At 42.5% G+C, this 20466-nt stretch overlaps 1 protein-coding gene across 1 annotated transcript; it reads right to left on the bottom strand.

Moving 5' to 3' along the window:
* Positions 1-5239: 5239 nt before the first annotated feature.
* LOC139452966 (glycerophosphocholine cholinephosphodiesterase ENPP6-like) lies at positions 5240-19030 on the bottom strand. Its single transcript, XM_071234591.1, has 5 exons — positions 18712-19030; positions 14737-14873; positions 11936-12289; positions 9416-9655; positions 5240-5674 (listed from the first exon to the last, which is right to left on the bottom strand). Exons 1-5 carry the CDS (start codon positions 18944-18946, stop codon positions 5348-5350), a joined length of 1293 nt encoding a protein of 430 aa, XP_071090692.1. The 5' UTR covers positions 18947-19030; the 3' UTR covers positions 5240-5347.
* Between the last annotated feature and the right edge of the window lie 1436 nt (positions 19031-20466).

Raw genomic sequence — 20466 nt, 5'->3', positions numbered from 1 at the left:
CGCTTACCCTTTTTTTGCGAACACATGGCGTCATCACGAATTTTCAGTTAACCATTCATATAATTTAAAACATTACTACTTTTTACGACCATGTAATCTGGCAATGGTGTGTTAAATTTGTGACACTATGTTTTACATAAGATGTGCATCAAACAGTAGTTGTCGGGCGGATCCAGAATTTAAAAAAAGGGAGTGGGGAGTGGTTCCGCTTAGACCACTTGTACCAAAAATCACAAACACGATAGATAGTGTTGTATATGTATTAATAATTAGTCCTATAAGAATACAGTTTCAACATAATCTGGAGTATTATTACCAGTGAAGATCCGGGTTAGAATAGATCTTCAGCAATCCATGCTTGCCGTAAAAGGCGACTAACGAGATCGGATGGTAAGGCTCGCTGACTTTGTTGATGCATTTCATCGTATCCCAATTACGAGGATCAATGCTCGTGATATCAGTCACTGGGTTGTCTGGTATAGACCGTCATATAGCTGGACATATTGCTGAGTGCGCCGTTAACAACAAACAAAACATATTTTCTACAATACATATGTCACATTCTTTAACAAGTTGATTCTTTCGGAATACATTAGTACAATAAACCTAAAAATGTTTGGTGTCTGGTACTTATATGCCGACAAATATTCAATTCGTAAATGATCATATACTGGACATGCAAAGAAAAGATGCTACCCATCTTCTTCTTCCTGTTTATGTTCTTTTGATATTGAAGTGTATACGATGGGCATCTTTTTCCATCATATTCCAATTTTTTTTGCTCATGATGTCTGGTCTGGTCCTGTCTCGATTATTTATAGACCGCTGTTATATAGCTGGAATATTGCTGAGTGCAATGAAATAACTATTCCATTATCTAAGAAACAAATTGTCAGACATTTCTCAAACTATTAAAAAACTGGTAAGAGGGACAGACTACTATCACTGGATTGATCCAGACTCGATTATTTACAGACCGCCGTCATATAGCTGGATTATCGCTGAGAGCGGCGTTAACAGCAAACAAAACACCGGTTCATAATTAGAACAAGCATGAAAGTTGTTCTCATGTACTTGAGCCACAGACGAACATTTCCATATATCCACATATATACTGATAATTGTTCTGCTATATACTTTAGAACGCGATTAATAATATTATCAGGCCCTGTTGCTTTGGAAACATCGAGACACAATAAAATGTCCGTAACTTCAGATTGTTTGCGGCTTATACTCTGAAGGCAATAGTCAACGTTTTCAGATGTATCATCATCTGGAAATTCATCTTTGGGATTATAAACAGTTGCAATGCCTACGAAGTACTTTTTCAATATATTTGCTTTATCAATATCATTTTCATACACATAATCATTTTCTTCTATGTGAGGAGAAGATACTTTCGTCCAATTTGTCTGTTTAAGATGATACTCCATAATACATCACCATGATTGGCTACCGCGATCCTTGTTAATCATTTATTCAGTTTTTCTATACATGCTAATGTCCACTTCCTTATCACGCTTGAAATGAATTACTTTTTTTTTTCATTTTTTGCTAATCAGCAGGTGAATTTCAACGTTTGGCTTTTTTTTAATGAATCCTATTTCTCTTGCACATGAGCTTTTAAATATTTCCATTCATCCAGGGAGCATCACTTGGTTGTTGTTGCGAAGAGTCAATTCTTATTTGTTTGGTTTGTTTGTTGTTTAACACCGCAGTCGGCAATATTCCAGCTATATGACGGCGGTCTGTCAATAATTGAGTCTGGACCACGCAATCCAGTGATTAATATCATGAGCATCGCATCACTGAGGCGGACAAGGACTGGAATATTTGTGAGTTCGGTAACAGTATTTACTAACAGTTGCATTAATATCTCCATCATTTATAACATTATTCCAATTTACCTTACTGGAATGCTGCTGAAATGAGTGAATGTCAATAATAATATATTTATAAATAGTTCGCAAGTACGCGCACCTCATGGAAGGGACATTAAAACTCATAATAGCTACTGGCGGGGCAACGATCCAGCCCAGAAATTATTGCCTCGTTCGGCAAGAGTGGAAACTGGACTCGTTTCAGTCAGTTAACTCCCTTGCCTCGGGGAAGATGGAGTACGCTTTCGTTATCTGCTTTGTGGATGTTAGAGCCATCAAAAAGCCAGAAAAATCCGAGAAACATACGAGGTCGGGTCAGGACACGAAGATTAGGTCCATAAGAGCACTCGAATAACGGCAACACGTGCAGCTTCGTTTATCACATGTTCCGTACTATATACTGACTTTGTATGTTCAATATTAGGATATGTTCTGTTTAGCAAATTTACAGTAAAATCTCACAGTACAATAGTTTTGATATGAGTGTCAGTCGCTTATGCAATGGATTGATCAATCAAATCCCATTAATACGAACTTGTGTCTGTTCTATGAATCGCCGCGAATAGCTGCAAGATTGCTGATGCGGCGGGAAGCGAAAATTACGAACTCACTTTTCAATGAAACGTTCCAATATTCTTACATATAATTTGTGCCTATGCTGTTTCTAAACCAGGACGTTATAATGCGACCCGTGAAGATAGGTCTTCAGCAACCGATGCTTGTCGTTGAAGGCGACTAACGGGATCGGGTTGTCAGGCTCGCTGACTTTGTTGATGCATGTCATCTTATCCCAATTGTGTTGATGATGTGAATCACTGGATTGTCTGGTCCAGACTCGATTATTTACAGACCGCCGTCATATAGCTGGAATATTGCTAAGTGTGGCGTTAAACAAACAAATCCTAAATCCTAGTTTATAGTGAATTGATTCTGTAACATAAATATATAGCTCCTCCAACGCCCCTGGTTTGTCTATCTTTTCTTACTGGTGGAAGACATTAAAAGATGGTACTTGTTGTTACCCTGTCTGGAGCTCGGCATTAAGGGGCTGAAACAAGGACTGGTCGGCTCGGAGTCCGTACACTGTGTCTGAGTGGTATATTCATGATAAACTGCGGCATGGTATCTCAGTGGGCTAGCACTACAAATCAGCATCAGTCAGGATTAGTGAGCGCACGCACGCACGCACACACGTGAATGCACGTCGGGAAATGAGTCCAATATTCTTCCACGCGACGTTGAACCTCATTTCACCTCACCTCACCTTACTGGTGGATGAAAACCAGGAATATGTATTTCGTGGTCTAGGATTGCCATGTCTTAGAAATGCATATGACATCATATTCATTCAAGTCAGCATTAACTAAATCAATTCTGTCATAAAGATTTCACACATCTCCCACGATGAGTGGGATTTGTTTATCGTAGAATAAAAAAACGGCAGGGAGAATATAACATGAGGCTATCAACATTATGTATAGCCTCTTTAAGGGTGATAGAACTGTGTTTTATCGTGAAATATTAGATAGCTATGACATAAATCGCAAAGAACAATGAAGGACGAAGCGTGGTTGATTTCACGATAAAACTTTGTTCTATCAAGACGTCATTTCTGGAGATTCGAACATGCTCTCGCAACTTGATGGCGTCGTATGTTTTGGACGACGTTATTTTTGAGAAGGACGTGTCTGGTAAGCTGTTTCTCATAGATGTAGCTAGGCTGTGCAGATACACTTTCAGAGAATGTGTAACAACAGGCCTTGATCCTATCGATCTTGCCCTCTGACCGGAGGACGTGAACTCACGACATGTCATTCGTACAACAGTACAAAACTGGGTTATGCAACCACTGACCACATATTTACTCTATTATTAGTGGGTGAGGGGGGATGGGGTGGGGGGGGGGGACAACAAACCCCAAATGCTATACTCTACGGGGAAACGAATCGCTTTCCACTGTACATCAACTCCGATGTTAGAATACTTACGTTTTGGCTTAAATTAATTCATGAATGAAGACAGATGGCCAAAAAAGGCTTATAATATGTTATTGTATTTAGATAACTGTGGACGCCATACATGGGCTTCAAACATTGTTTTACTTCTTTTTTCCCATGGCTTTGGTTTTATATGGATATCGCAAACAGTTGGGAACCAGCTTTCATTTCTACGACTTTTTAAGGATACTGGAGATCAGTCTTAAACTCTAGTTCAAGATATCATTTATAAGCAGAGTTTAAAAGTCTTTTGAACCTGAAAAATATCTTTCAGTTTTGTATGAAAGAAAATTTAGAAACATAATTGTAAGATTTAGAGCAGGTCTTAAAATTAAAGAATAATGAAGGCAGATATCTGTCGATAGAAAAGTCTTTTCGAATATGTTCAGTCTGTAATAATGGTATAGAGGATGAATTTCATTTTTTACTCATTTGTTCATGTTATAATGATCTCCGAAAAGAATACTTACCGGTTGTTTAACCCCGCGCTCAGCAATATTCCAGCTATATGACGGCGGTCTGTAAATATTTGAGTCTGGACCAGTCAATCCAGTGATTGATATTATGAGTATCGATCCACGCAATTGGGATAAGATGACCAAGTGCATAAACCAAGTAACGAGCCTGACCACCCGGTCCCGTTAGTCGCCTTTTTTAGGCAAGCATTGATTGCTGAAGATCTATTCTAACCCGGATCTTCACGGGTTCACTGGTGAGGTGAGGTGAAATTGGGTTTAACGTCGCGTCCAAGATTATTGCACTTATATAGCGATGTGCATGCACGTGTGTGTGTGTGTGTGCTGCTTGTACTAGTCCGGACTGATGCCGATTTATAGTGCTAGCCCACTGAGATACCATGCCGCAGTTTTAACATGACTACCCCACTCAGACACAGTATACTGACTCCGAGACGACCAGTCCTTGTTTCAGCCCCTTAATGCCGTGCTCCAGACAGGGTAACATCAAGTACCATCTTTTAACGTCTTTTGGTATGACGCGGTCGGGGATCGAACCCCGGACCTTCCCCTCTCCGGGCGGACGCTCTACCACTAGACCACGGAGGCGGTCCGGGTTCACTGGTAGTAATATAAACTCCAGATTATATGGGTCTTGTAAAGATGTTGTACCATTTTCCAATTGTTAATATATTTATACCATTAAAAATCCCTAATGTTATTGGGTGTATATTTAATCTGCACAATCAACAGAAAATTACTGGTGCAAGAAAGCCCGACTGATTTATTCAGTTCATTTATTCATTATTGTAACTGCTTATATTTTGTGTCTATAATTAACAACACGCGGAAAAGAATATGTGTTACAAAAATAAAATATAAATCAGAAGGGTTTAATCCACGGAAATCCACTTTAACATAAAGTTTACGTTTAAATGCATCATCGTTTCATATCATGTGAAACTTATATTACAATTTACTCTGATCGAACCTTGGTGAGTTCATGGCATGAGTTTCATATCAACAATGTAAAGTTGATGACGATTATGAATGCAAACAGACACTCGAAAAGCAGTATTGATGCACCGGTCGAAGCCTCGGATATTGGAGGAGTGTCTTGAATGAAGACATTGACTCGGTCCAGGCTCCCGTTGTTCGGCGCTGGCTCTATGTTGAGCAGTTTACACACGAGAGGGTAGATGTCGACATTCTGGATAGGATCTGACGCGAAGTTGGTCTTGAAGTTCGGTCCTTTTGCCAGGAATATAGGCTTCATTGACATCAGTGCGTTATCATAGCCATGGGTGGCTTTTGTTGTCTTTGTGGCCTGTTTTGTTTTGTTCTGCAAATATATAATTAATGAGTGGAAATATGAGTAAGTGAGTAGGTTAAGCGCCGCTTTGGGCAGTATTTCAGTTATGTCACAATCTCACTGAAATCAGATCTTAGTTCTCGTTATCGCTAAACAGATCTGAGGACATCCCATTACGGGTCACGTCAGAACGACCTTTCATCGGACCAATCAAAGCGTCGCTTACCAGATCATGAAAGTGACAGTCGGAATGTGTTTTCTAATCATGCAACACCGAAAACGTTAACACGGGGTATTCCGAACGACAGTTCCGGCCCGTTTACGACTGATTCCGTCAAAATTATCGTCTATCTCTTGCCTCAGTGGGATATACATTTGAACGGAGGAGGCGTTGCACTGTACGTGGGAAGCACTGCCACACAATCTCAAACATATATTAGACATTTCGGAATTTTCGTTTGTTCAGTTTTCAAAATTTTAATCGAGAACTGTGCCAAAATATTTTTCAAGCGTAGTCTGAAATGAAAGTCGCCAGGTTGAAACGAGTGCCGTAAAGCTCAAGAAAGCTGCTTTCTAATTGGCTGATTTCTGTGGTCGGTCAAAGTTCGCGAAAGGTCGTTCTGACGTGACCCGTAATGGAGTGTCTTTAGATCTTTGTTTAGCGGCAGCGAAAACTTAGCTTATGTTTCTAGGTTTGTCAACTCGGAGAGTTCACCGAAGTGGTAAACGTCTGAGACCTGGATCACCTCGGGCTTTCCTCCCACATTAAGCTGACACGCCGTGATTTAACTGGAATAATGTAAAAAGTGGCGTTAAACCCAACTCACTCACTCACTCACTTACAGAAGTTATCTCCCCTGCTATGATGAATGTGATCCTCACAGCGATAGCCAGTTCTCGGAGCTTTCTTTATTATCACATCCACCAGTCACAGCTCCACACAGTGCTAGGCGGCATAGAACTATGGATTGAGTTGAACTCGCAACCGCCCGACCGTTATGTTTACCTTCCCACATGGAGTGCACATTCCCACATGGGGAATTATTTTGTTTGTGTGTCAATTTGAATTACTATTTCAACTATCATGTAAATTGTACACTGAGAATGTAAGGGGAAGTTGGTGCTTTTCTGTTATCTTCAATCTCGAATCAATCTAAATAAATATATTCTTTAAAAAAAACCCCGCCAAACGGGCATTTAGGCCATAAAAGTAAACTAAGCGGACCAAGAGGTGCAAAATGAAGAGGTTTAATGTGTTATAGTGTCAGTGACAAATTTCCCGGATCAAAATGATCACAACAAGGACATGCAAGCCATTAGTCGGGCAATACGTACGATTCGGAAAAAACGCACCCAGTGCATCTGCGTCAATCGAATAGGGACAGTTCAACAACATGCCAAGATTAACAGAAGTGACAAGAAGCAACGTCATAGGCCGCTGGAAGGCAGGGGAATCCCGATGTGATCGGTTTCAACAGCAGGGGTCAGCACACGATCGGCCAAGGGGGGGGTGGGGGGAGGGGGGCAAGAGTAACCACCCCTGCCCAACATCACTACATCCGACTGCGCCACCTACGTGAAGGACAGCCACAGCCACCTCAACCGCATCCCAAATACCCTGACTGCGCAGAATCTCCGTACGAGCCAGAAGTCCTGTTCGGCGCGTCATATGGAGTCGACAAAATCGTCAACAACGACTGCATTGGTGTCGTCAACACAGGGAAAGGCCTCAACTGCGATGGAGAGATGTCTGGTTCAGCGACGAATCAAGATTTCTCCCCCGTTGAGGGGATGGAAGAGCACGGGTCTACAGACATCGGGGAGAACGTTACGCCGGAAACTGCGTACAGGAAGTGGACAGGTTTGGTGGGGGTAGCGTTATGATGTGGGCGGATATCTCTCATCATGGTAGGACAGGTTTGGTCCATATCCAGGTCATATACGGCTCAACGATACATTAACGAAATTCTCCTACCACATGTCCGCCCAGTTGCAGCCAACGGCAACGGTGTATTCCAGCAGGACAACGATCGAAAGCATACAGCACGGATCACAAGAGCCTGTCTACACAACAACAACGTTGATGTTCTCCCCTGGCCCTCCACATCCCATGATATGAACCCGATAGAGCACCTGTGGGATGAATTGGATAGACAGTTACGCCGACGTCAACCACAACCCAGACTTTGCAGCAGTTGCCTTTTGGGTTGCAGGCCGAGTGGGCTACCATTCCCCAGGATGTGATTCGCACACTCGTCTCTCCCATGGGCAGGAAATGTCAGGCCGCTATCCAACGGGGGACATACGCGTTATTGATTGTAGGTGACCTTCACCTTGGACTTTTCCTATGTACCGATAACCGTGGATAAGTACAATCACCAAGTGTTCTCTCCACAACATAATGGCTCAATAACTTGAACAGTTAAATATATTGCCCTACCTCACACAAATCTGGCTTTACGTTTCTTTTTTTGAAGATTTTATACATAGACTTAAAACATTAAAATTTTCCTAATTCACTGTAATGGCATTCCCAAAGACATAAACACAAATAAAAATGTCATTACATTTGGGGTCTGCCAAATTCATGATCCTTGTAATGGCCGCTTGTCCAGTGGTGGCAGCGATGAAACTGGGAGGGTGACAAAGGTGTCACGCGTGACTACGGTTGTATATGACTGACCCCTTTGTGATCCATGCCTTACAGTGGTTGTCTCCCCTGTCTTGATGACGCTGTGTATGACCCATCTACATGTATGACCAGTGACTTACAGTGGTTATCTCCCTGTCTTGATGACGCTGTGTGTGACCCATCTACATGTATGACCAGTGACTTACAGTGGTTATCTCCCCTGTCTTGATGAAGGTGTGTGTGACCCATCTACGTGTATGACCAGTGACTTACAGTGGTTATCTCCCTGTCTTGATGACGCTGTGTATGACCCATCTACATGTATGACCAGTGACTTACAGTGATTATCTCCCTGTCTTGATGACGCTGTGTGTGACCCATCTACATGTATGACCAGTGACTTACAGTGGTTATCTCCCCTGTCTTGATGAAGGTGTGTGTGACCCATCTACGTGTATGACCAGTGACTTACAGTGGTTATCTCCCCTGTCTTGATGACGCTGTGTGTGACCCATCTACATGTATGACCGGTGACTTACAGTGGTTATCTCCCCTGTCTTGATGACGGTGTGTGTGACCCATCTACATGTATGACCGGTGACTTACAATGGTTATCTCCCCTGTCTTGATGACGCTGTGTATGACCCATCTACATGTATGACCAGTGACTTACAGTGGTTATCTCCCTGTTTTGATGACGCTGTGTGCGACCATCTACATGTATGACAAGTGACTTACAGTGGTTATCTCCCCTGTCTTGATGACGGTGTGTGTGACCCATCTACATGTATGACCGGTGACTTACAATGGTTATCTCCCCTGTCTTGATGACGCTGTGTATGACCCATCTACATGTATGACCAGTGACTTACAGTGGTTATCTCCCCTGTTTTTATGACTCTGTGTGTGACCATCTACATGTATAACAAGTGACTTACAGTGGTTATCTCCCCTGTCTTGATGACGCTGTGTGTGACCCATCTGCATGTATGACCAGTGACTTACAGTGGTTATCTCCCCTATCTTGATGACGTTGTGTATGACCCATCTACATGTATGACAAGTGACTTACAGTAGTTATCTCCCCTGTCTTGATGACGATGTGTATGACCTATCTACATGTATGACCAGTGACTTACAGTGGTTATCTGCCAACCCTCCTCTGCTATGATGACGACTGGCATGATCCTTCTGTTGTCTTGAAAGTGGAGACGTTCAGGAAGATCCTCCTTTTTGTACGCTGTGATATGTTCCACTCCAGTCAGACTCTGAATAATGGCGTCATCCTGGCCCTCTACCGGCAGAATCTGCATCACGGGGCCGTAACTCGGGACACGAGCTACCTTTGTCATGTCCACATAATCAGATATATCCACGACCTGAAAGATTATGTTATGAAAAAATCAAAGGTCAATGCCACGAGGTTGAAATATCATTTGTTTTAAATTTTCCATCGAGTGGTATTTACATGAATGACACGTGGTATGTGATAAACGCGTGATTTGACAAGTTGCCATCTGTTTATTGCATTTAATGATTTCTCACTGATTTTTGTAAATCACGTGTTACTGAAGCCAACTCAGAGTTGTTCTGGCTAAAACTTTTATTTACACTTTACTCCAGTGAAATATTACGTTTAAATTTTAAGAGAAAAATATCATACCTTAGTACTAATAGAGTTATAACGTGTGCTACTGGTTATGATTATTTGAACAAAGGCAGACGTGAATAGCTGAGACATTGCTGATACGGCTATAAATATGTTGTACTTACAACTGTGGTTAATGCTAAGTTTCCGTACAAAATTGAAAGAAAATCCATTCATTCAATTATCCATTAAATGTGTCTTCAGAAGGCCCGTGGTCAAAGTGTATGCTTCATGGGGATATTTCTAACGTCTGCTACATGTCATGAAAAGGTCAGAGGTCAAGGTCACGAGGTTGAAAAGCTTTCGGAAAACAGTTTGTGGTTACACTTATCAAACTATATTAATGGATTTATCGTTTCACTTGGTGCATACAGTTTCTGGGCACTTTGGTCAATATCAGGAAAAGGTCAAGGTCAGCGTTCAGTTTTATTTTGTAAAAACAGGGTTGTGCCATTGTCAGCATGAGACAAGGTTACCTCTAAAGGCGTGGGAGTTTGTACTTATACATGTTAAATAACAAATTCTACCACAGCAAATGTCGACTGTATTTATGTCAAAGGTTTAGGTCACCTTTGAGGTAATTGTCAGAAATACTTGTATCATTTTTTCCATTGAATATAGCGCCACATAGAGTTATCGAACAATGTACTTATTCCACATATCCCTCGAGACTTCTTTTGGCACGATAAAGTCAAAGGTCAAGGTCACGAGATGGTAAACCTAGAAAATGTTTGTGGTTGCAATTTCTCAAAATATATTAATTCTTTAATCATTAAATATACCCTCTATGATGGGACCATCTTTTGAAAAGGTTTTGCCAAAGGTCAAGGTCAGGGTATTGTAAAACATGGTAAGTCCTTTTCACTTTCTGAGGCAAGGCCCCCCTCTACCCGTATGGAACTTTACATCTGATTAATCCTTACAAATCCTACCACATTAAAAGTTGGTGATACGTCTACCAAGGTCAAGGTCATCTTTGAGGTTATTGTTAAACATCACTGTATCAGTCATTGCTAGTTACTGTTACGATTTCCCATGTACAATCCTTAATCTTGAAAATCCGTCTTGATTAAGGAGGAAACGTTCTTTGACTGGTGGTATTTTAAGATTTTAGAGCTTTGAGAAAATGGTAGTGACGGGCCTGCTTCTCTTTGTGTAAGTACAGTCGCACCCCGTTATCTCACTTTTTCATTTGCCAAACATTCCGGCAACTTGGGATTGTCTGTTCATTGAGATACTTTCTCGGAGGTATTTTAATGCGTCTGCTCAGCTCAATTGCATTAGTGAGTTCCCCTAAAGCCGCACACATTGCTGTCCATGCATGATGTGAGTGAGTAAGTTAGTTGGGTTTAACGCCGTTTTAACAGTATTCCAGATATATCGCGGCGTGTCAGCTTAATGTGGGAGGAAAGCCCGAAGTGATGCAGGTCTCAGACGTTTACCACTTCGGTGAAACCCACGAGCACGGGTATGGTTCTGACAAACCTAGAAACATAATCGGGTCGAACCGTGATTCGAACCCACAATCATAGGTTTCTGGTGTGCCCAAGGGATGCAACTCTGCACAGCGAATCGCGGCGCCTAAGACGACTGGGCCACCCGTGCCCTCTGCATGATGTGAAGTTTCATTGTGCTCAGATGTTGTGTACAGATGCAACGTCACGGTGTTGTAAATACACATCTTAACGACAACTGCATTCAAATCGTTAGTTCCCTTATTTTTTTATCGGTCGGACCTTTTCTCACATAATCATCTAGAATCGACGTAAAGGTACAGTGCAATTTGAACCAATTGTTCAACCAAATTTTGCGCTTGCCTTTATTCACTTGTAAAATTTAATGGTAGTCTGTATTGATAATTGTGTCATCACGTACATTGTTGTGTTCTTAAATTCTCAAGTACGCACTCGGATGGATCTATAAAACTATTGCTTGATCTGTCTGGCTATCCATGCCTAGCTATCTCGAATGTCCGGATGTCTCGAAGTTTACAGCACGATATACGACCTACCTTATTGACGTTATCTACTTCAACCATTCCATGGTCACTGGTAACAATGACATTGACCTCATTTTCGAGGTCATTGTCCCTCAACTTCTGCACGAGGTAACCAAGGATTTCATCCATGTACGCAACCTTGTCCTTGACCTCTTGTGATTCTGGCCCAAATCTGTGTCCAGTTGAATCGGGCTCTGGGTAATACAGGGTGGCAAATGTGACATCTTTGGTCTTGAACCAGTCAACGACGGTGTCAATTCGTTCCTTATAAGGGGGGTCGTCCGTGTAGGGGAACCAGTAGTCCGGCCGCACACCTCGAATCTCAGTCTCGCTACCTGGCCAAAAATAGGTCCCCGCCTTTAAACCCTTAAACAGATAAACAGAGCGAGTTGGTTTTAACACTTTGAACACTATTTCACGACATGCTGTATGGTAAACCGGTATTAGACGTTTGCAATTTTTTATATTTTTGTTGTTGTTGTTGTTGACGTTTGCCATTTAAATGAAGCTCACGGGTTCACAATCTCATTAAAATCAGATCTTAGATCTCGCTGTCGTAAAACAAAGATATGAGGACAACACATTACAGGTCACATCAGAACGACCTTCAGCGAACTTTGACCGACCAATGAAATGACTAACAAGACGTCAACATTAGCCTATCAGAAAGCAGCTTTCTCGAGCTGTATGGCATTAGTTTCAAACTGGCGACAAGGCTTTGAAAAAATATTTTTAGTTGTCGATTCAAAATTTGGAAACTGAATAAAAGAACATTCTGGAATGTCTAAGAGATGGCCTAGGCTGTATAGAAGTACTTCCCAGGGGCATTGCAAAGTCTCTTCCGTTCAAATCTTCATCTTATTGAAGCGAGATATAGACGATGATTTGTACGGATTCAGTCGTTAAGCCCATAAGTGTCGTTGGGAATTACCCAGTGTTATAACATTTTCGAGGTTGTATGATTAGAAAACACATTCCGACTGTCACTTTCCTGTGAGTGACGCTTTGCTTGCTCGGATGAAAGGTCGTTCTTGCGTAGTCGTACTAGTGAGTGAGTGAGTATGGTTTTACGCCGCTTTTAGCAATATTCCAACAATATCACGGCTAGGGACACCAGAAAGGGGCTTCACACATTGTACACATTGTTGGGAATCGAGCGAACGCTTTAACCACTAGGCTACCCACCGCCCTGACCTGTAATAGGATGTCCTCAGATCTTTGTTCAGCGGTAGCGAGTACTAGGATCTGATTTTAATGAGATTTGTTCAAAATCGGTATCAATCTAGAATACGAACTTAGGATTGATGTGCTTCATATTAATTACCTTTCACATACTGACATTTTGGCTATATGCTCTTGATTCACTGTAGTTCTACACAACGTCAACATGGTTGTATGTGTAGCAGGGCGTGGAGTCATCCCACAGAGGACATCCTTACCTTGTCGGCTGCTGACAGGGTTAACCTCTTTGGTCATGTGGACAAGGCGTCCGACCTCGGATCAGAAGGTCCGTGGTTCAAATCCCATCACGGGACTCGGACATTTATGGCCGCTACATATGCTCTTGGTTTAACCATGCTTTTCATGTTAGGTTGTATGCTCTTGATATTAGTAAACTTTTACAAGTAGTTTTCATGGCTGCTCTTAATCTCAGTCAGCCTTAACAACAGGCCGCCTTGAATGTATGTTTTTGTTAATAGTCAACACCGCTTTAGGTGAGGTGAAATGTGGTGAAACGTCGCATTCAAAATAACTGCACTTATGGACAAACGTGTGTGTGTGTGTGTGTGTGTGTGTGTGTGTGTGTGTGTGTGTGTGTGTGTGTGTGTGTGTGTGCGTGCGTGCGTGTTTGTGTGTCCGTCCGGACTAATGCCGATTTTATAGTGCTGGCCCTCTGAGATACCATGTCGCAGTTTAACATGCATACCCCACTCAAACACAGTATACGAGCCAACCAGTCCTTGTTTTAGTCCCTTAATGCCGAGAGCTAGACAGGGTAACAACAAGCACCATATTCAAATGTCTTTTAGTATGACGCGGCCGGGGTTCGGACCCCGGACCATGCGCTCTCCGGGCGGACGCCCTGCCACTATACCACGGAGGCGGTCCAACACCGCTCTAAACTATATTAATATTATCCTCAAAGACGTTAAAGAGTATTATTATCATATCAGTTACCAGTCAGGATGCAGTTCTAAATGTGATGTCGGATACAAGTCTTAATTCCGAAAATGTTTGGGTGAAGGGTTTTCACTGTTCAAGTCAGCAGTCGTCATAACTCTGATAATGGACGGCGTCACTGTTGTAAGTTAAAGAGATTGAATCCCAGAATGATCATGCAAGTTCATTCCTTCCAGGGCGGTCGGGTAGCCTAGTGGTTAAAGCGTTCACTCGTCACGCCGAAGACCCGGGTTCGATTCCCGACATGGGTACAATGTACATTTCTGGTGTCCTCCGCCGTGATATTGCTGGAATTTTGCTAAAAGCGGCGTAAATTCAGACTCACTCACTCATTTCTTGCATGGTGTGTTTGTGTTGTTTAAAAACATCTTGCGTTGTTTGATAGTATTTATGCAAGTTTTTCTCTTTCGGAAAATCTATTTGGAGAAGTCAAATTTGTTACAATTAAGATTATTTGGCGAAAAGTGATCGTATGGTATTAATCTCCATTTTCAAGCACGGGGCCAGACCGTGATGAGGAGAGACACGTGAATAATACCTATTGTTGTTTCGTGTTGGTCATCATGCTATTGTTACTGTTTTTACTTCTGTTGATGAACAAAAACAAAGTATGAAAAGAATTATGATTGTACCTGCTTCTTGGCTGTGACCCACAACGGCTCTCCCCCATCCCACCAGCGTGTCTCTTTGGTGCCCATGTTGAAGGTGGCGTTGAACACGGGGTCGTACATGTAGTTGCCGGTAATCCCATGGCTTTCCTCCCAAAGACCTGTTAACGATGACTGGCAGGTTAATCTTTTATATACTTGGCTTCGAGTGAGCCGAATAAATGAGAAAGAAATCACCAATTGTCTATTTGACTTGGTTGATGCATGTCATCGTATCCAATTTGCGTGGATCGATACTCATGATGTCAACCACTGTATTGTCTATACAGTCGTGCCTCGTTTATACGGACACTTGCGTCATTTCACAATTCGTCCGCATAAACGAATTTCTGTATAACTGAAACCAGCTGTATACGAAAATATTCCTCGTGCCTGCCTCGTTTTCTTTTTATCACTCGCTCTTTAGAGCGTCCACCCGGGGCATACGATCCGGGGTTCGATCCCAGCCGCGTCATATTAAACGAGTGAGTGAGTGAGTGAGAATGGTTTTACGCCGCTTTTAGCAATATTCCAGCAATATCACGTCGGGAACACCAGAAATGGGCTTCGCACGTCGCGATATAAGTGCAATAATATTGGACGCGACGTTAAACCTCATTTCACCTCACCTCACTCTGTAGTACTCGGTATCCTACCAGTACATATGGCGCCAATTATTTGTTGACAAAACAGTTTGACTTCTCCCAGCTGTCTGCGTAAGGCTGCTACTCACTCGGATTCACTCGGCCTGTTCCGGTACCTACGCTATACCTCGGTAGACACTGGCGTAGTGATACTGTAAAATTTCAGTGGAATCCACGCAACCACTCCGTGGTCTAGTGGTAGAGCGTCCGCCCGGAAAGCGGAAGGTCCGGGGTTCGATCCCCAGCCACGTCATACCAAAAGACGTGAAAAGATGGTACTTGTTGTTACCATGTCTGGCCCTCGCCATTAACGGGCTAAAACAAGGACTGGTCGGCTCGGAGTCGGTGTACTGTGTCTGAGTTGGGTATGCATGTTAAACTGCGGCATGGTATCTCAGTGAACTGGCACTATAAATCGGCATCAGTCCGGACTAGTACAAGCGGCCACACACGCACGCACGCACGCACGCACGCACGCACGCACGCACGTACGTCCAAGTGCAATTTTCTTGGACGCGACGTTAAACCCAATTCCATCTCACCTCTCCTCATATATTGTGTTGTATCACGTGACTGTGTGATTGTTCTGTGCACGAAACTAGTTTCAGTATTGATTCCTGTAAGGGCAGGCTGAGGTCTTATACGACTGAGCCATCTAGAGTGTTTGCAAGTGCGGATGCAGGTAGGTGAGTGAGAGTACTGAGTTTAACGCCGCTTTTAACGGTCTTGAATAGGACGTCAGGGTTAGGTGTTTAAAAAATAAACATCGCTATAGATGAATGCGTTTGTTAGCTGTTATCATTATTATTTGTGTCACCAACATGCCACTAAAAAAGTCACATGTCTGGAATACGTCAGCGTGATTGGTATGATGCATCCAATGTCGTGACGTCACCTTGCTGTAGGATATAGGGCGATTGTGCGATGACCCTCGGCCAGCAGTTATAGCACCTAATGTCCTTCGTTTAGGCTATGTTGACTTTTATATAAATTGCCTGTGTAAATATAGACCTACTTGTGACCAGTCAGGTGCATAAAACCAGCCGAATCTAGCCGTTTGACTGGCCAATCGCATTCCTATTCCTTTACAGTGAGTGGGTGTGGTTTGACGCCACTCATTCCAGCAATATCCTGCAGGGGAAACCAGAAATAAGCTTCTCATATTGTACCCGTGTAAGGAATCGAACCCGGGCCTTCGGCGTGACGAACGAACGAACGCTTTAACCACTGAAGTACTCACGGAAATGAAAAAAACCTGTTTTTTCGACCTCAGATCTTAAATAAATGCAGTTAATATACAAAACATGTAAATATTCAAACAACTTAATTAGTACTAATTGGGCCGTGGCACAAATACAGCGTATCAAATGTTTTTATGCCTTTTTACACGTAAAAGTGTGTAAAAATGTGAATAAAACAAACTATTGTGAAACAGGGCATAACCAGGTGTAAGTAGATCAAGGTGACCTATGACACCTTGACGACAGGTGAGAACAGGTGCATAATGCCTATAGTCTGTTTCTACTATGTCAATTTGGACTTAGTTTTATTTTTGAATGTTGAAAGTGCCGACAAATTACCTCCTGTAAAGTACATTTTGTATTGTTCACTGAGATCAGACTAGCAAATCCAGACTAGTACTTTTCCAGTTGTTTTGTTATTTCGTATTTACAGCTACGTAACACTTTGTGTCGATTTTTAAATTGAGAAAAACAGTTTTTGTTCATTTCCGTGAGTACTTTAGGCTACCCCACGCCAGAAACCGCGATTGTGGGTTCGGATCCCGGTTCGCTCGGATTATGTTACTAGGTTTGTCATCAACATACCCGTGCTCGTGGGTTTCACCGAAGTGGTAAACGTCTGAGACCTGCATCACTTCGAGTTTTCCCCCCCACATTAAGCTAACACGCCGTGATATAACTGGAATACTGTTAAAAGCGGCGTTAAACCCAACTCACTCACCCACTTTATATACTTAAGTAATAAAACGTGCTCTACTTTCATGTGTAGTGTTAGTAAGTATAAGTGTGCCCTGAACGATTACAGTGGAGCACGAGGATCGCTAAATCCAGTCTTTATTCTTAATAAATGATATTTATAAAAACCTAAACCCACTCGCTTGAGAACTCCTCCTTGTGTCTACTATACGTGTATCAGGGTTCTTTTGAGCTCATGCATTGGACAGTGCGCTATACAAATTATATCAAACGAGTTGGATTGGCTTGTGCGGTTTACGAGCTGAATTGTAAACGGGGCTAGTGCCACGGGCAGTCAACAGTGTCAGTACACTAAAGTGGTTGTATTTACATATCTTAGCCTTCAAGTTGACAGAGATGAACAGCTTACACCTCCACACATGACAACCAACAGGGTCACGGCGACTGCCTGTACCCGCCTCACCCACTCACACCATACAAGAAGTGTTTATCATACAGCTCATCCTGGTAAGTACCGTGAAACCCAGTACTCGCGAGAACGCGCGAGATTGACCCCAACAGTATTATAGGTTATGTACATGAACATGTCCAGTATATGCGAACACCCTTCAGTCGGGGCCTGTTATTCTGGCAAACTGTCTTCCAGAAGATAACGTTACATATATATATATATATATATATATTACTCTGTATCTATGATCCGGAATTCAAAACAAGCAATGGAACATTCCAATTATTTACTGCGCTGCATTTATCGGGCTTCGCGTGGTATACACTGAAACATCTTGACCAGATAACTATGATTTTCGCAAGTGGATCGGGTCTGCGGTAAGGACCGGTGACTTGAATCACTGCATGTCAACCTATCTCATTTCCGTGGGTTTATGATGTCAATCACTGGATTGTCTGTTCCAGACTTGATTATTTACAGACAACCGTCATATAGCTGGAACATTGCTGAGTGCGGCGTTAAACAACAAACAGTCAAAACAACCGTGTCACCTTTGCAAAAAGGACCAAACATGTCAGACTGTAATTTACCAAATAAACGACCATCCAAATATATATGTAAATGAACAGGTGAAGGAACGATTTTGCAGTTCATGAATCCGATTATATCATGCATTTAGGGACAGGCAATTTATTCATTTATTATATTTTCATTTCTTATTTTATGTATTTATTGTGCGGCGCCGTGATATTATTAATTTTCACATTATTTGTGGGCTTGTCATTTATTACACGGCGGGCCATGTAAAAACAGTATTTGGTTGACCATAAAAAAATGTTTCATAAACTCCTGGTTGGAGACAAACTATGATACAGTTTAGATTTAAGACCACTTACATACCCCGCATATTCAATGACCAGTCCCTTACCTGTAATCATGGTATAATGATTAGGAAAGGTGAGAGTTGGGAAGCTGGAATTCATGTACGTGGTCCTGACTCCCCCGTCCCCGAACGTGTGGAAGTGTGGCGTGGAGGTGGCGTTGTTGAGATAATCCCATCGGAATCCGTCCATGGACACGAGAAGCACTCTGTTCTTGAAGTCATCAGCAGTCGTCCACACAGACAGGAGAACAAGGATAGCGACGATACTGATTGACGCCATGGCGGCAGATTCACACCGTCCTGTCAACTATCTCCTTATACAAGCGTATGACTTACAGCCACTTGCTTGTTATATCCTCGTCCCCTGAACCTGCTTGCTTTTACGCAATGCGAGCGAATGACGTATTGAATATTTTTGCACATATTATCTGGGTCACCAATGTCATACTGTACACATTTTTCAGTGACATCTTATAATTAACTCGTTCTGACGTGCCCCGGATGTCATCAGACCTTTGTTGAGCGATTAAGATCTGTGATGTAAGTGAGATTGTTGACCCGTGAAGATCCGGGTTAGAATTGGGCTTCAGCTACCAATGCTTGTCGTAAGAGGCGGGATCGGGTCAGGCTCGCTAACTTGTATGATGCATGTCATCGTATCCCAAGTGTTTGGATCGATGCTCATGATGCCAGTCACTGGATTTTCCGGTCTAGACTCGATTTTAACAGACCGCCGTCATATAGCTGGAATTTTACTGAGTGCGGCGTTAAACAACAAACAAACAAGAACCTCGTGCACACCCGCTAATTTATAACTACTGAAATCTTCATAAAATTTACATGGCCATTTCAATTTTCAAAAATTCCCTGTAAATGGCCGCCGCATCAGCAAAGTATTTTAGGTATATCACGGCGTGTCAGCACAATGCGAGATGAAGGCAAAAGTAACGCAGGTCCTAGACATGTATCGCGTTGGTAAGCTTAGAAACAATCCGAGTTACATTGCTTTAGTTTGTTTGTTTGTTTTGTTTGTTTGATGTTTAACGCCGGGCTCAGCAATATTCCAACTATAACACGGTGTTCTGTAAATAATCAAGACAGACAATCAGGTGATTGACAACACGAGCATCGATCTTCGCAAATGGGATTCGATGACATGAATCAACCAAATCAGGGAGCCTGACCACCTAATCCTGTTAGACGCCTTTTACGACAAGCTTGGTCGCCATTTACGACACGCATGGGTTGTTGAAAACTTGTTCTAACCCAGATCTTCACGAACGAGGTAATAATATGTTTATGATACAATGCCGTTCGTAAAATCGTTGTTTAACAAGTAAGTTTACTTAGTCAAGTAATCGCGCATTAATACAAATGAATGCTTCTGTGAACCGCGCTATTTATCTGATAGTGACGGGGCACCGGTCGACCGCAATTCGCTGCCCTTGAGCACGCCAGAAACCTAGGGTTGTGGGTTCGAATCCCAGAGCGCTCACATTATGATTCTACTTTTGTGACCATACCCGTGCTCCCGTGTTTAGCCAAAGTAGGAAACTTTTGGTATGACGCGGCCGGGGCGGACGCTCTACCACTAAACCATATAGGCGGTACCACACGTTGAGAGTGAGTGAGTGAGTTGGGTTTAACGCCGCTTTTAACAGTATTCCAGTTATATCGCGGCGTGACAGCTTAATGTGGGAGGAAAGCCCGAAGTGATGCAGGTCTCAGACGTTTACCACTTCGATGAAACCCAAGAGCACGGGTATGGTGCTGATAAACCTAGATTCATAATCGGGGCGA

The sequence above is a fragment of the Haliotis cracherodii genome, unplaced genomic scaffold, assembly GCF_022045235.1.
Source record: "Haliotis cracherodii isolate W230 unplaced genomic scaffold, xgHalCrac1.p SCAF_9, whole genome shotgun sequence".
NCBI classification, from domain to species: domain Eukaryota; kingdom Metazoa; phylum Mollusca; class Gastropoda; order Lepetellida; family Haliotidae; genus Haliotis; species Haliotis cracherodii.
Note: the sequence above shows the minus strand (reverse complement) of the source record. Positions and strands in the feature narration are given on the sequence as shown.

Bases quoted from the DNA above. Each gene is read 5' to 3' on its own strand.
- LOC139452966 (XM_071234591.1), bottom strand. From the start codon at position 18,946: ATGGCGTCAATCAGTATCGTCGCTATCCTTGTTCTCCTGTCTGTGTGG. The intron at 12,290-14,736 runs GTACAATCATAA...TATCTGTTTAAG, and splicing joins GGGTCACAGCCAAGAAGCAG to GGTTTAAAGGCGGGGACCTA. The intron at 5,675-9,415 runs GTAAGTCACTGG...ATATATTTGCAG, and splicing joins AGGGTTGGCAGATAACCACT to AACAAAACAAAACAGGCCAC.